The sequence below is a fragment of the Antedon bifida genome, chromosome 3 (genome assembly GCF_963402885.1).
Source record: "Antedon bifida chromosome 3, ecAntBifi1.1, whole genome shotgun sequence".
Classification (NCBI taxonomy): Eukaryota; Metazoa; Echinodermata; class Crinoidea; order Comatulida; family Antedonidae; genus Antedon; species Antedon bifida.
Window position 1 is genome coordinate 23107657 of NC_136228.1, and position 10946 is coordinate 23118602.

Below are 10946 nucleotides of genomic sequence, written 5' to 3' on the forward strand. Positions count from 1 at the left end.
GTGATGTCATTAGATTTCTCGGATGAGGCAATCTAAATATGGAACGCTGCAGTAATCTCTTCTCCGTCGTGACAATACGAGTGTGTGAAAACATCACGGTAAACTGCATGCATGGAAGCTGCCAGCTAAGCACAATTATATTAAGCCTATAGTTTATATATGTAAATGTTAAATTGAATTATAAATACATAACTATAAAATAAATTATTTTTAATTTAGGCCTACATTAAAAAGTTTTAAAAGTTAATATTGGGATCCAGCCACTGATCCACAGCATTCATTTTTTCAGTATTTTGCCTTTGGAGTTATATATATTTTCTACTGTTTGTATCAATTTTGATCTGACTTTGCTGTAATCCTGGAGGGACTTTGGATAATTTTATCTTTGATCAAGTACCTTCACTCCACTGATGAAGGGCTAGTGTTGCCCCGGAATCTCTGCTAAAATTCTGGCTGTTTTACTTTATCGTTTTGATTTAGCTTTTCGTTTTTTTGTAATATTTCATTTCAGTTGCTAAACTTACTTTTAAATTTACTCCATTTTAATAAGATAAAAGCATTTCTAAATCCATAGGTAATATGATCCCAAAATGAACTGATTAATATCAATCATCGTCATCAGGAAATATTAACATTTAAAAGCTCGGACTGATAGTGCATTGCATTGCTTACCTGTACGGTTTTGTAAACTTTGGGATGCATTACCCATGGATTTAGAAATGCTTTTATTTTATCTAGAGCCTCGTCGGCGTTCCATAGATAGATCTATTATTTATTAGCATGTGGTTTGTGGGTGGTGTAGTATGAGATGTGTGAGGGAAGAGAGACAAATCAAGGAGGAAAACAACCTGAAAATAGTAATGGAATAATAATATTAGTTTGAGGTACTGCAGGTTGGTCAAAAGCAACACATTTATATAAACTTAGCAGTTTCAGAATTAAATTACTGAAACAGCTTACGCTTCAACCAGCAAAGAAAGGCCTCGATAAGGCCTAGCTAGAGAGCCTGCTGGGAGGACTAGCCTACTACTAGCCTAGGCCTAGGCCTAGCGGATGTTCCCGGACTAGCTAGGCCTAGGTCTCTAATAATAGTAGGCTAGGCCTAGTCTAGCCTAGAGGGAGGCTAGAAGTTACCCGCTAGTTAGGTCCGGACCTAGCGTCATGCCCGGTAGGGTTATATGATATAAATTGATATCAAGCAAATGTTATTAATTATTAACATGCTTTAGTGGTAAATTTGGTAGCTGGACGATTCGGCCCAGGACTATTCGGCCCTGAGACGATTCGGCACACAATACATTTATTGCCCGAAACAGTGGCGTATCCAGTGGGGGGGCCGGGGGCCCCGGGCCCCCCCTGATTTGCCGTCCGTCGGCACATCATCGCGTCCGTCGGCAAACAAAGGTGCCGGGGAAAAAATAAAGTTAAGCAAATAAGAATAAAATATTATTCTGACAATAATTGTACTGTAAACATAATTGTTTTGAGTTTTTGTTTATTTACATATCATATTATTCCCTTCAGATCAACTATTTTTTATTTTCATTACATCTAACCAAACACATAAAAAATTAGGTTAAAATATCTTCTCATCTTGCACGTACGGCGGTACGCACTAGATTGTTTACTCTCAAAAAGTCTTTGACCTTATCCTATTCAACCTTGTTTTTGCAGTTGACCTGGGATTTGTATGTCTTCCTAAGATTATATAGTTCCACACGCCATGTGCTTTTTTCTCTAAGATATATTTATTATAAGTGCCAAAAACCCGTTTTTTTCTCGATATCAGGCCTTTATTATTCAAATTTGTTAAAGAAAAAGCACACATACCATAAAAAATATCCATGTATTTAATTTTTGGAACATAATATTCCGTGAGGCTCAACTACAAAACCGCCATTGTGTGATATGATGTCATCGTTAGCCAATCAAAGCTGAGCTTTCCCGTGATTATCGGCATTGGTCAAGGTTGAATGATTTTGGATTCTGGCTGATTTGATTTGATTGGTGGATGCGAATCACCCGCAGCGGAATGTTTTCTCTCGCGCGTGTACACAGTACCATGAACCAAGGAATATAAATCACAAGAATGAGTAATCCGCGATTTTCCCTGTAACAGTAATATTGTCCATGTGGTAGGGCGCCGCCATAAGTGAGGATGTATCTGGGATGTTTTGTGACGGTTTCACTAATCAAAGGCTGGACCACCGGTAGTATTTAAAAAAAAAAAATGTTTTCAACTACATGTCAACATCATGTTATATGCTATTTGGATATTTAATTGTTCGTTTTATGCAATTTATTTAGTAAAAACTGCCGTATAAACAGTTCGCTTTATCAACCGGGCGCTACGATGGCGTGACCGGGCGTGTTGGTGTTTACGCGTTTTCACAAAGGATAGTTTAATAATATTCCTATATTTAACTTGTTTCTGGTAAAACAAATAAATGTTAATGACATTTAACATTTTATCCTATTAATAACATGTATTTTATACTAATTTATATCATAAAAACAATACCTAATTTACCGGGCGTAGAGTAGTACGCGGCAATGGTAAAGAATAGGCTGTGCTGAGTAACGATTCGTTGATTTTTGGTGTTGCTGTGTTAGGCCTTTTTTGTGAAATAATTTAGCATGTTAGTAAATAATTGTCTGTAAAAGTGAATGTACACTAGTTTGTTAATAAATATGTATTATAAAATAGTTTACAATTGCAAAGTATATTATCATAATTCTATGTGACATGTATAATATCTATTAAATCAAGTCTTATTTAGTATGTATACATCCGCCCTTATGAGGGCGGGCATCACTCTCTGGAGCTCTCTGTTACAAATTTCTCATGCAAAAATCGCGGAATACTCATTCTTGTGATATTATATTCTTTGCATGAACTCACATGGTCTCTCGTTATACACAAAGTTAGAGCAATGAATTTGTCCGAATTCCGTTAAGTAAACAACTTTTTATATTTTATAAGCATTTAATAACATGTTTATTGATATTTCCAATGGGTGATATATAAAATAAATTACTAAAAAACGTAATCATATGTAATTATTTAAACCAAAAATGGCATAGTTAATAGAATTGTCGACTGAGGCCGGCCGCAAATGGTTTTACTTCTTTCGTGGCTAAAAACGATCTTTTCCGACGATGTTTTAGACCCTATATTTCGAAAACTACAAGTCAGATTTTCGTAATTCTTTTTTTATTGTAATATTAATACAACATAGTAACAGATAATGTTTAATTTGGTTTTAATTTTGCATCGTTATCCCTATAAGACAACATATGACTATGCAATCCTAGAACATATTGATCAGGTGTATATCGGGGTGTAGGCCCTATGTACAGGTAATGACACTAATTTTGTCGGCAAATTGGTCTTTCATCGCGAGAGATCTAGAGAGGGCTAATAACAAATGAGAGTGCCATGTATGCATAGTTTAAATAGTTTAGTTGATTAATTTCTTCAAGCAAATTAGGTGGCGCAGCGGGTAAAACGTTGTGTCGTGATAATGTGGACTAATCATCTCGAGTTCAAGTCTCAGTAGATGACTTTTGTTTATTTATCGCCTAACGCGAGTGTTGCCACACGAAAATTACACAGTCAATATCATCATACTCAAGAATTTACTAGATTTTATATGTTTAATGACAGGGACAGGATAATCACTCAAAAATCACTCAGTCAATATCATCGTACTCGAGGATATTATTCTATAAAGCATAGACATTTGTTTATTATTTATTTGAGTATATAAATATGCGAAATAATGTAGGCGAATTTTAATGTATTGTTTGTTTATTAAAAATAATTTACAGTTTAAAAGTACCATGGAGACACAGGTTGTCAAAATGTAGACATTTTCAAAATATGCAATTATCATTGAACACATAATATAAGGGAAGAAGAAAAACAACTGCTGACACTACTGTGTTAATGATTAAGGTGTACGATTTTTTTGGAATTGGTTAGCAAAACTACATTCTGGGTATGTTCTGTTTATCATGTTGTATTAACAATGGAGAAATTATCAATAGTATTGTACATTGACGACCACGACTCAGCTTAACTACTTTTCCCCATAGTGTCAGCAGTTGTTTTTCTCCTTCCCTTATTAATAATGTGTTTAATGATAATTGCAACTTGTTTAAAATGTCCATGTACCGATGTTTTGACGCGTTGCGACGATTGATTTTAACTTGTTTCTGGAAAAAAAAATATATCTAAGTTGAATTTACCACTAAAGCGTGTTAATAACATTTGCTTAATATCATTTTATATCATATAACCCTATCGACTGACTTGAATGCCTTGTATGCATTGAGCCTGATGGGTCCTACTAAACACCACCAGATACCAACCAGAGCAACAAATCCTACCACCAGATTATTAATGGTATATTACAACTTTCAAAGCTTAATTCTTTCAGAAACTAATAAAATTGAAGTTAGAAGTTGAATTTCTCGCTGTCGCAATTCAAGAATCAAATGCGTTTGATCACCATAATAGTAGCGAAACGAACGCATTCATCCGTGTCTCTTGTGTATTGTATTCTCCGTTTGTCATGTTTTTATCATGTTTCGTATGTCAAAAACGATAAAATAACAATAACATAATAAAAGTAAACGTGTAAGTTCATCAATCGAAAAGAGGTAGAATGGTGCTTGTTGGTTTAACAATATCCATCTTGTCAATCAGTACTTTTAATGTTTTCCAGTTAGTTGCTAATTTTAATATATTGTTTAACTTGCTGCTCTCGCAAGAATTGTTCATCCAAGCAACCATGTGTTTGATTTCTGCTGTCTGCAGTATTAAGCAGAATACCGTCACTGACATAAGGTCAGATTACTTAAATGACCGTACTAGCCAATTCTATGGTTTCATTAAAAAAGGACCAAAACAACCAAAGTGTCATTTCTACTACAAAAAGAGACAGAACATAGTTAATTGTACAGTTTTATTTATTTTTAACTGTTATACAGTAGTGTACAGAAAATAATTTCTGATTTTATTTGACCAAATAAATGCTGTAAGAGCATTTGAATGAGTAACAAAAAAGTTATTATTAATTATGGTGATCAAACGCATTCGATTCTGGAATTGCGACGGAGAGAAATTCAACTTTTAACTTCAATTTTATCAGTTTCTGACAGAATTAAGCTTTGAAATTTGTAATATACCATTAGTAATCAATTCCAAGCAGGTGGCTGCTCTCTGGTGGTGCAATTTGTTGTTCTGGTAGGTATCTGGTGGTATCTAGTGGTGTTTAGTAGGACCGAGGCTGATCATTTGTGACCAATGAAATTATCTTGTTGAAATGAGCCCGATTATTTTGGCCTAGGCCTAATTGCCTGTGTCCCGATCATCTGGTAAACTTGCTTGCTACCAGCATCATGATAGGTGATGGTGTGTCTGGAGACGGTCACATTGCATGTCGGACCGTTCATTTTGGCTGCCATACTCTACCTAACAAGAACATCCCTCCAGGCCGATCTACCTACCTTGATCTACCTTGATATTAAGACTTCTTAAATTCCCTACGTTTTTTTAGATCTAATTTAAGGTCACAAACTACATTTAATGTAAAAATAAATACTTATATGGTCCTATTGTGATAACTTTTTTCCTCTCAAATTGTTAAAATGTGAAAAATAAGCTGATTCTAATCATTTAAGCGACCCGCTATAAATCCCAACATACATTGCGTGCAGATTGATATTTTATTTTTAGTTTTTCTTCTGTAATTCACCCACTTTCGATCGTTCGTGTGGAAGAATCGTAACTTTTCAGCAAAAATACCGGGTTTCCCCCAATTTGTATTAACGTATACTGGCAAAGACAAATAATGCAGCAACTAGACAACATCAGGCTAGGCCTATAGCTAGAGTATGATGTATGTACATCGCTGCTGTTTACCAACTAGGCCTGCTGTGGATTTTTTAATTGGTTTAATGTCTCTATGGCTAGGTAGGTTATTCCATGTGTTACAGTGAAGTTGCGAAATTCCTTGTAGGTTTTTTAATGATTTTAAGTTTGTGGCCTCTTTTTAGTTCCAACCGCCAGCTAAAAAAAATGTTACTCTGGATTCTATCTATTCCTTTAAATAACTTATAAATCTGGATAATTGCAGATCTTGAGGATGGTGAGTAAAGCCAACCTAACCCGGCCTTGTATTGAGAAAGTAAAAAGAAAAAAAAGTAAAAATTATAATTATGAATTTAGGAGTTCATAACAGACTGGGCTAATATATAAATAAAAGCACAACTCAAAATGTGAAAATATATGATTTTATCTACTGTACTTTTCTATCTACTGTACTTTTTGCTTAAAATCAGTTTATTTTTCTTTTTTTGCAAATTTTTAGTAACTTTTGTTCTAAATTTGATGATAAAACACTCAATACATGGAGAGCAAATGGACTGCAATAGCAGTTGTGTATGATCCTCTAAAGGCAGGTAGCATAGATGGTACAGATGATCGAGCTCACGATAAAGCTGTAGAAAGAGCTTTGAAAGTATGTATTATATAATTGGTGTGTTTTGTTCTTTTGAACTCTTTTTCAATAAAAACAGCTAATGTAATTGTGTTCAAATTATGTAGCCTATCTAATTTGTTCATTTAAAAATCTTTAAATGAGTCAAGTCAGTTTTCTCTTTCTAGATTGGGCTACCATGTTAGTGTGAGTAAATAAACTTAATTTTTTTAATTTCAGGCCAGATATAATCCAGACAAAACCCTTGAAAGCTCAGCTGAATGTTCAATATTTGTTGGAAGGTTAAATTTAAACACAACTGAAGAAACTTTAAATACGGTGTGTTAAACTTTTCCTGATACTGTATATCATGGAGGAAATGAATAAGAATTTCCTCCATAATTATACAGATATTGCCTGCTTTGAGATGAAATGTAATATTTGATTTATTTTTCCCATGAGATTATACTGTAACATTTGAAGTACACTGTGTAACAGTATGCTATCATAGATTTTCGTCATGCAATCCTTCAAAAAATAGATTATAATATCTGTTATATTACCTAGATCTCTGTCAGATCACAACATATTGACAATTTGCATGTAAAATGAAATGGTCCAATGTTTGCTAATCTTTTAAATTATTGTTACTGTTGCTTGTCTGGTCAAAGTTTAATGTCAAACTTTAAACTACCCTCTCCAAATACAACAAACTTGAAAGGATTTTTAAAATTTAATTTTATGATGAATTCAATCCAAACAATTATGATTCATACAATATTTATCTTTTACCTTGAATATTTATACCGTAATTATACAAATAATGAATGTATATGAGTTGGATGGTGAGAATATTTTATGAGTTTTAATACATTGTATGAAAACTACAGTTACATGAATAACAATACTATATAAGTATTATGACTGAAAAGTATTTTTATTTTACCTTATTTTTTTATACACTTATTTCTTATTTAGCTTTTCCAAAAATACGGTGAAATCAAACGCCTGCGTCTGGTTCGTGATATTGTAACTGGTTTTTCAAAAGGCTATGCTTTTATTGAATATATTGATGAAAGAGATGCGTATCGTGCAATAGAAGAAGCAAACTATATCTACATAGATGGAAATGAAATTTACGTTGATAAAGAAATAGCAAGGACACTTGAAGGCTGGATACCAAGGCGTTTAGGTTGGTGTAGTTGAACTGAGTTGTTATAGTGTAATTAATATACATCATGGTGTTTTATGATGGGGTTTTTTGAGGAAATAAATAAGAACTAGCAGTAACCAGTCTTTTTCTGCCTTAATATGTGGTTATATACTAATTCGCATGGGATAAGTATAATAAAAGCGCACTCTTCGCTGATAAAAGTACTCTGACAAATTATTCACTTTGAAATATGTGTAAGCTCAAAAATGAAATCAATACTGGATATGGGACTTTATTTCATTTCATTTATTTATTTCACTTTACAAATATATAAATATAAAGTGGAGGAGCCTAAAAAAAAGCAAAGCTTGTGGTGAGTAGGCTTCTTAAAACAAAAAATAAAATATAAATAAAATAACACAATTAGAAACTCCAAAAAAACAATAATTTAACTAATATCTTTTCTCTAACACCTAAGTTAAACATGTTTAAAACTAAAAAACAAGTAAAAAATTATTTAAGAAATATGTAAATAATAAAAGAATTTACAAAGAACCTTCAACCAATAATAGTTTAAATTGACGTTTAAATAAAGCACAGTTATGGGGTTTTTTAAAAGAGATATTAAGGGAGAGAATTCCAGAATTTAAGTCCAGTGTATACAAGGGTGTTCATTTTAAGACTAGTTCGAGTAAGTGGCTAAAGAAAAATTGTGCTGTGTGAATATTAATCTAGGGTACACATCAGAAAGTGACAACATGCAATACAGGGACATGCACGTTGAACTCTGTCAATCAGTCGGCAGTTTAAAACATTTTAATGATAAAATATGAATTGGTAATGTGAATTATTGGAATAATAAAACTACAGCTGCTAACAGACTAGAATCAACACAGGAAAGTGCATGGTGGTGGTAGTCGGTATTAGATGATGCGCGCGAGAAGGAATAAAATACCAAACTATATTTTGGGTGTATTTTTCGTTGCGTATTATAATTTGATATTTTGTTTGTTAATTATGCTCAGAATTAGTCACATTTACAATTAAAAAATGGGACATAAATCGAATGAAAAACATGCCCTAAATCATAAAAATGACCTCATATTGCTCACACATTTTCCATAAGATTTGGATTCGTTTTGTGTGTGTTTATTTTTATTCATTTACATATTTTTTTATTTCAATGTTTTGATATTTTGCAATTTTTTTGTGGGAGTTTTTTTATCTTTTTTGCTACTTTTATAATAAAATTGTGGTCTAGTTTTGATTTTTTTGCTTTAAGCAGTGATACTTTTTATTTACACATTTCGCAGATTCAAACTCTAACGTACTAACCATTGATATCAATGGCCACAGCGTTTTACTCACTGAGCTAGCCGTGATTCATTCTGTTCAAAGGATATGTTTAATTAATTAAAACTTCTACGATGCAATCAGTAAATACAGTTGGCCGGCTGCTGAAACACTTTTTTACTTTAGCGGCCCGGCATGGTATTTATTTTTTGCCTTAAAATTCAGGAAAGTGATATAGCCTATCGTGTGCGGCCCCTCAATAAACATTGGTGTGTCAAATGTGAGCATGTAACCTTCATCGGTTTCGGTGCAGATATGTGAAATTATGCAAAAATTTAGTAGCATTAATATTTGGATAGTAAATATATATACATCAAAAATGTATTTTTTAGTTTTTGATAAATTAATTAAATTGTCTAAAATTTATGTTAGTGTTTTTAATTCTAGTATGTGTTGTAATTGGTTTTTATTAATGAATGTGAAAACCAGCATACACTATAAATCCATCGATATTAGATAAATAGTAGCTTTTCTATAAAAGTGTAAAAATATTAATAATGATATTGATGGTTAGTGCAGCAAATTTTAACAAATGCTGGAAAAAATATTTTCAAATTAAATACAACAAATATACTATTTTTATCATTTATTTATGTAAAATAAATATACAGTACAATCTTTATAATAACTAATTTTTCTATTAATATTGTCTTCCAGGTGGTGGGTTTGGAGGTAAAAAAGAATCTGGCCAACTTCGATTTGGAGGTAAAGATCGACCTTTTAAGAAGCCAATCATACTTAGTCAAAAAAGAGAAGAGGAACAGAAGTATGGAAGAAGAGATAGGTATGGTGGAGATAGAAGAGAAAGGCAAAGGTCTAGGGAACGAGACAGGGAAGAAAGAGACAGAAAACTAGATAGAGATAGGGAAAGATACAGGGATAGGGGAGAAAAATACAGGGATAGGGGAGAAAGGGACAGGGGAGACAGAAATAGGGATAGGGGAGACAGAAATAGGGATAGGGGAGACAGAAATAGAGATAGGGGAGAGAGAAATAGGGATAGGGGAGAGAGGGACAGGGACAGGGGAGACAGAGACAGGGATAGGGGAGACAGGGACAGGGATTGAATATCAGATACTGGTAATTATTTTTTAGGGTTGTTTTTTAATTTAAAAAAATACTTACTGATCAAATAAGGAACCAAACCTAACAATACCTTTTTTCATGTATAAATAATTGTAAACATGTATTAAATTTGTTTTATATTATTTATGTCAAATTTTCATTCTTGTTGAGTCTTTAGTTGGATCGATTGCAAAGTATTTGGAAGTTTTTTCTCTGCTGATGACCACTTAAATGTTAATTCTGATTCACTCTCTTATATGGAACTTCAGATTTCAGTTTATCAACGTAAATATTTATGTGGTATATAATTGATAGCACTTGATTGACCATTAATAATGTATGTGTTCTTATACTGTACTGTATTACAAACATCATAATGATATAACATATACTGTACTTTCAATTATATAAACAGTTCAAGATTAGTATAAAAAGATTAGGAAATATTACTGTATATGTACAGGACGCACATTTGACGGCCACATGTTACCATTAAATTGTGTCTTACACACCGGTCATTTCCTCACCAAAAATGTAGCCTACAACTTCTGTAATGTATATGGCCAACAGTGCTGGCACATGGGTAGTCTTACAGACTAGTCTTGAATTTAATAGGTAATAAAAAGGAAATATTGTTTTATCAATAACATACCATTGTTTTGATTGTAAAATGTTTAAATTTCGGCCTAGAAATAAGTGCACCTTATACATCAGCGACATACAAAATTCTTATAATTATTTCAGTCTCTGTATGCATCTTATACACATATGTATTCTGTATAAGGTAAACTGTGAGCTCCAAATCGTTACAATGCATGTTTTGGAAAATGATATACTGTAAAATAAACATGCTCACCTGCAATGCGAATTTAAAATAAAATTTCATGACC

At 32.8% G+C, this 10946-nt stretch overlaps 1 protein-coding gene across 1 annotated transcript; it reads left to right on the forward strand.

Moving 5' to 3' along the window:
* The first annotated feature begins 781 nt into the window (after positions 1–781).
* Positions 782–10705, forward strand: LOC144838047 (U11/U12 small nuclear ribonucleoprotein 35 kDa protein-like). Its single transcript, XM_078693405.1, has 5 exons — positions 782–893; positions 6378–6527; positions 6726–6824; positions 7464–7677; positions 9649–10705. Exons 2-5 carry the CDS (start codon positions 6417–6419, stop codon positions 10056–10058), a joined length of 834 nt encoding a protein of 277 aa, XP_078549531.1. The 5' UTR covers positions 782–893; positions 6378–6416; the 3' UTR covers positions 10059–10705.
* The last annotated feature ends 241 nt before the right edge of the window (positions 10706–10946 follow it).

Coding starts and splice junctions, on each gene's coding strand:
- LOC144838047 (XM_078693405.1), top strand. CDS start 6,417: ATGGAGAGCAAATGGACTGCAATAGCAGTTGTGTATGATCCTCTAAAG. Junction 6,528..6,725: donor CTGTAGAAAGAGCTTTGAAA/GTATGTATTATA, acceptor TTTTAATTTCAG/GCCAGATATAATCCAGACAA. Junction 7,678..9,648: donor CTGGATACCAAGGCGTTTAG/GTTGGTGTAGTT, acceptor ATTGTCTTCCAG/GTGGTGGGTTTGGAGGTAAA.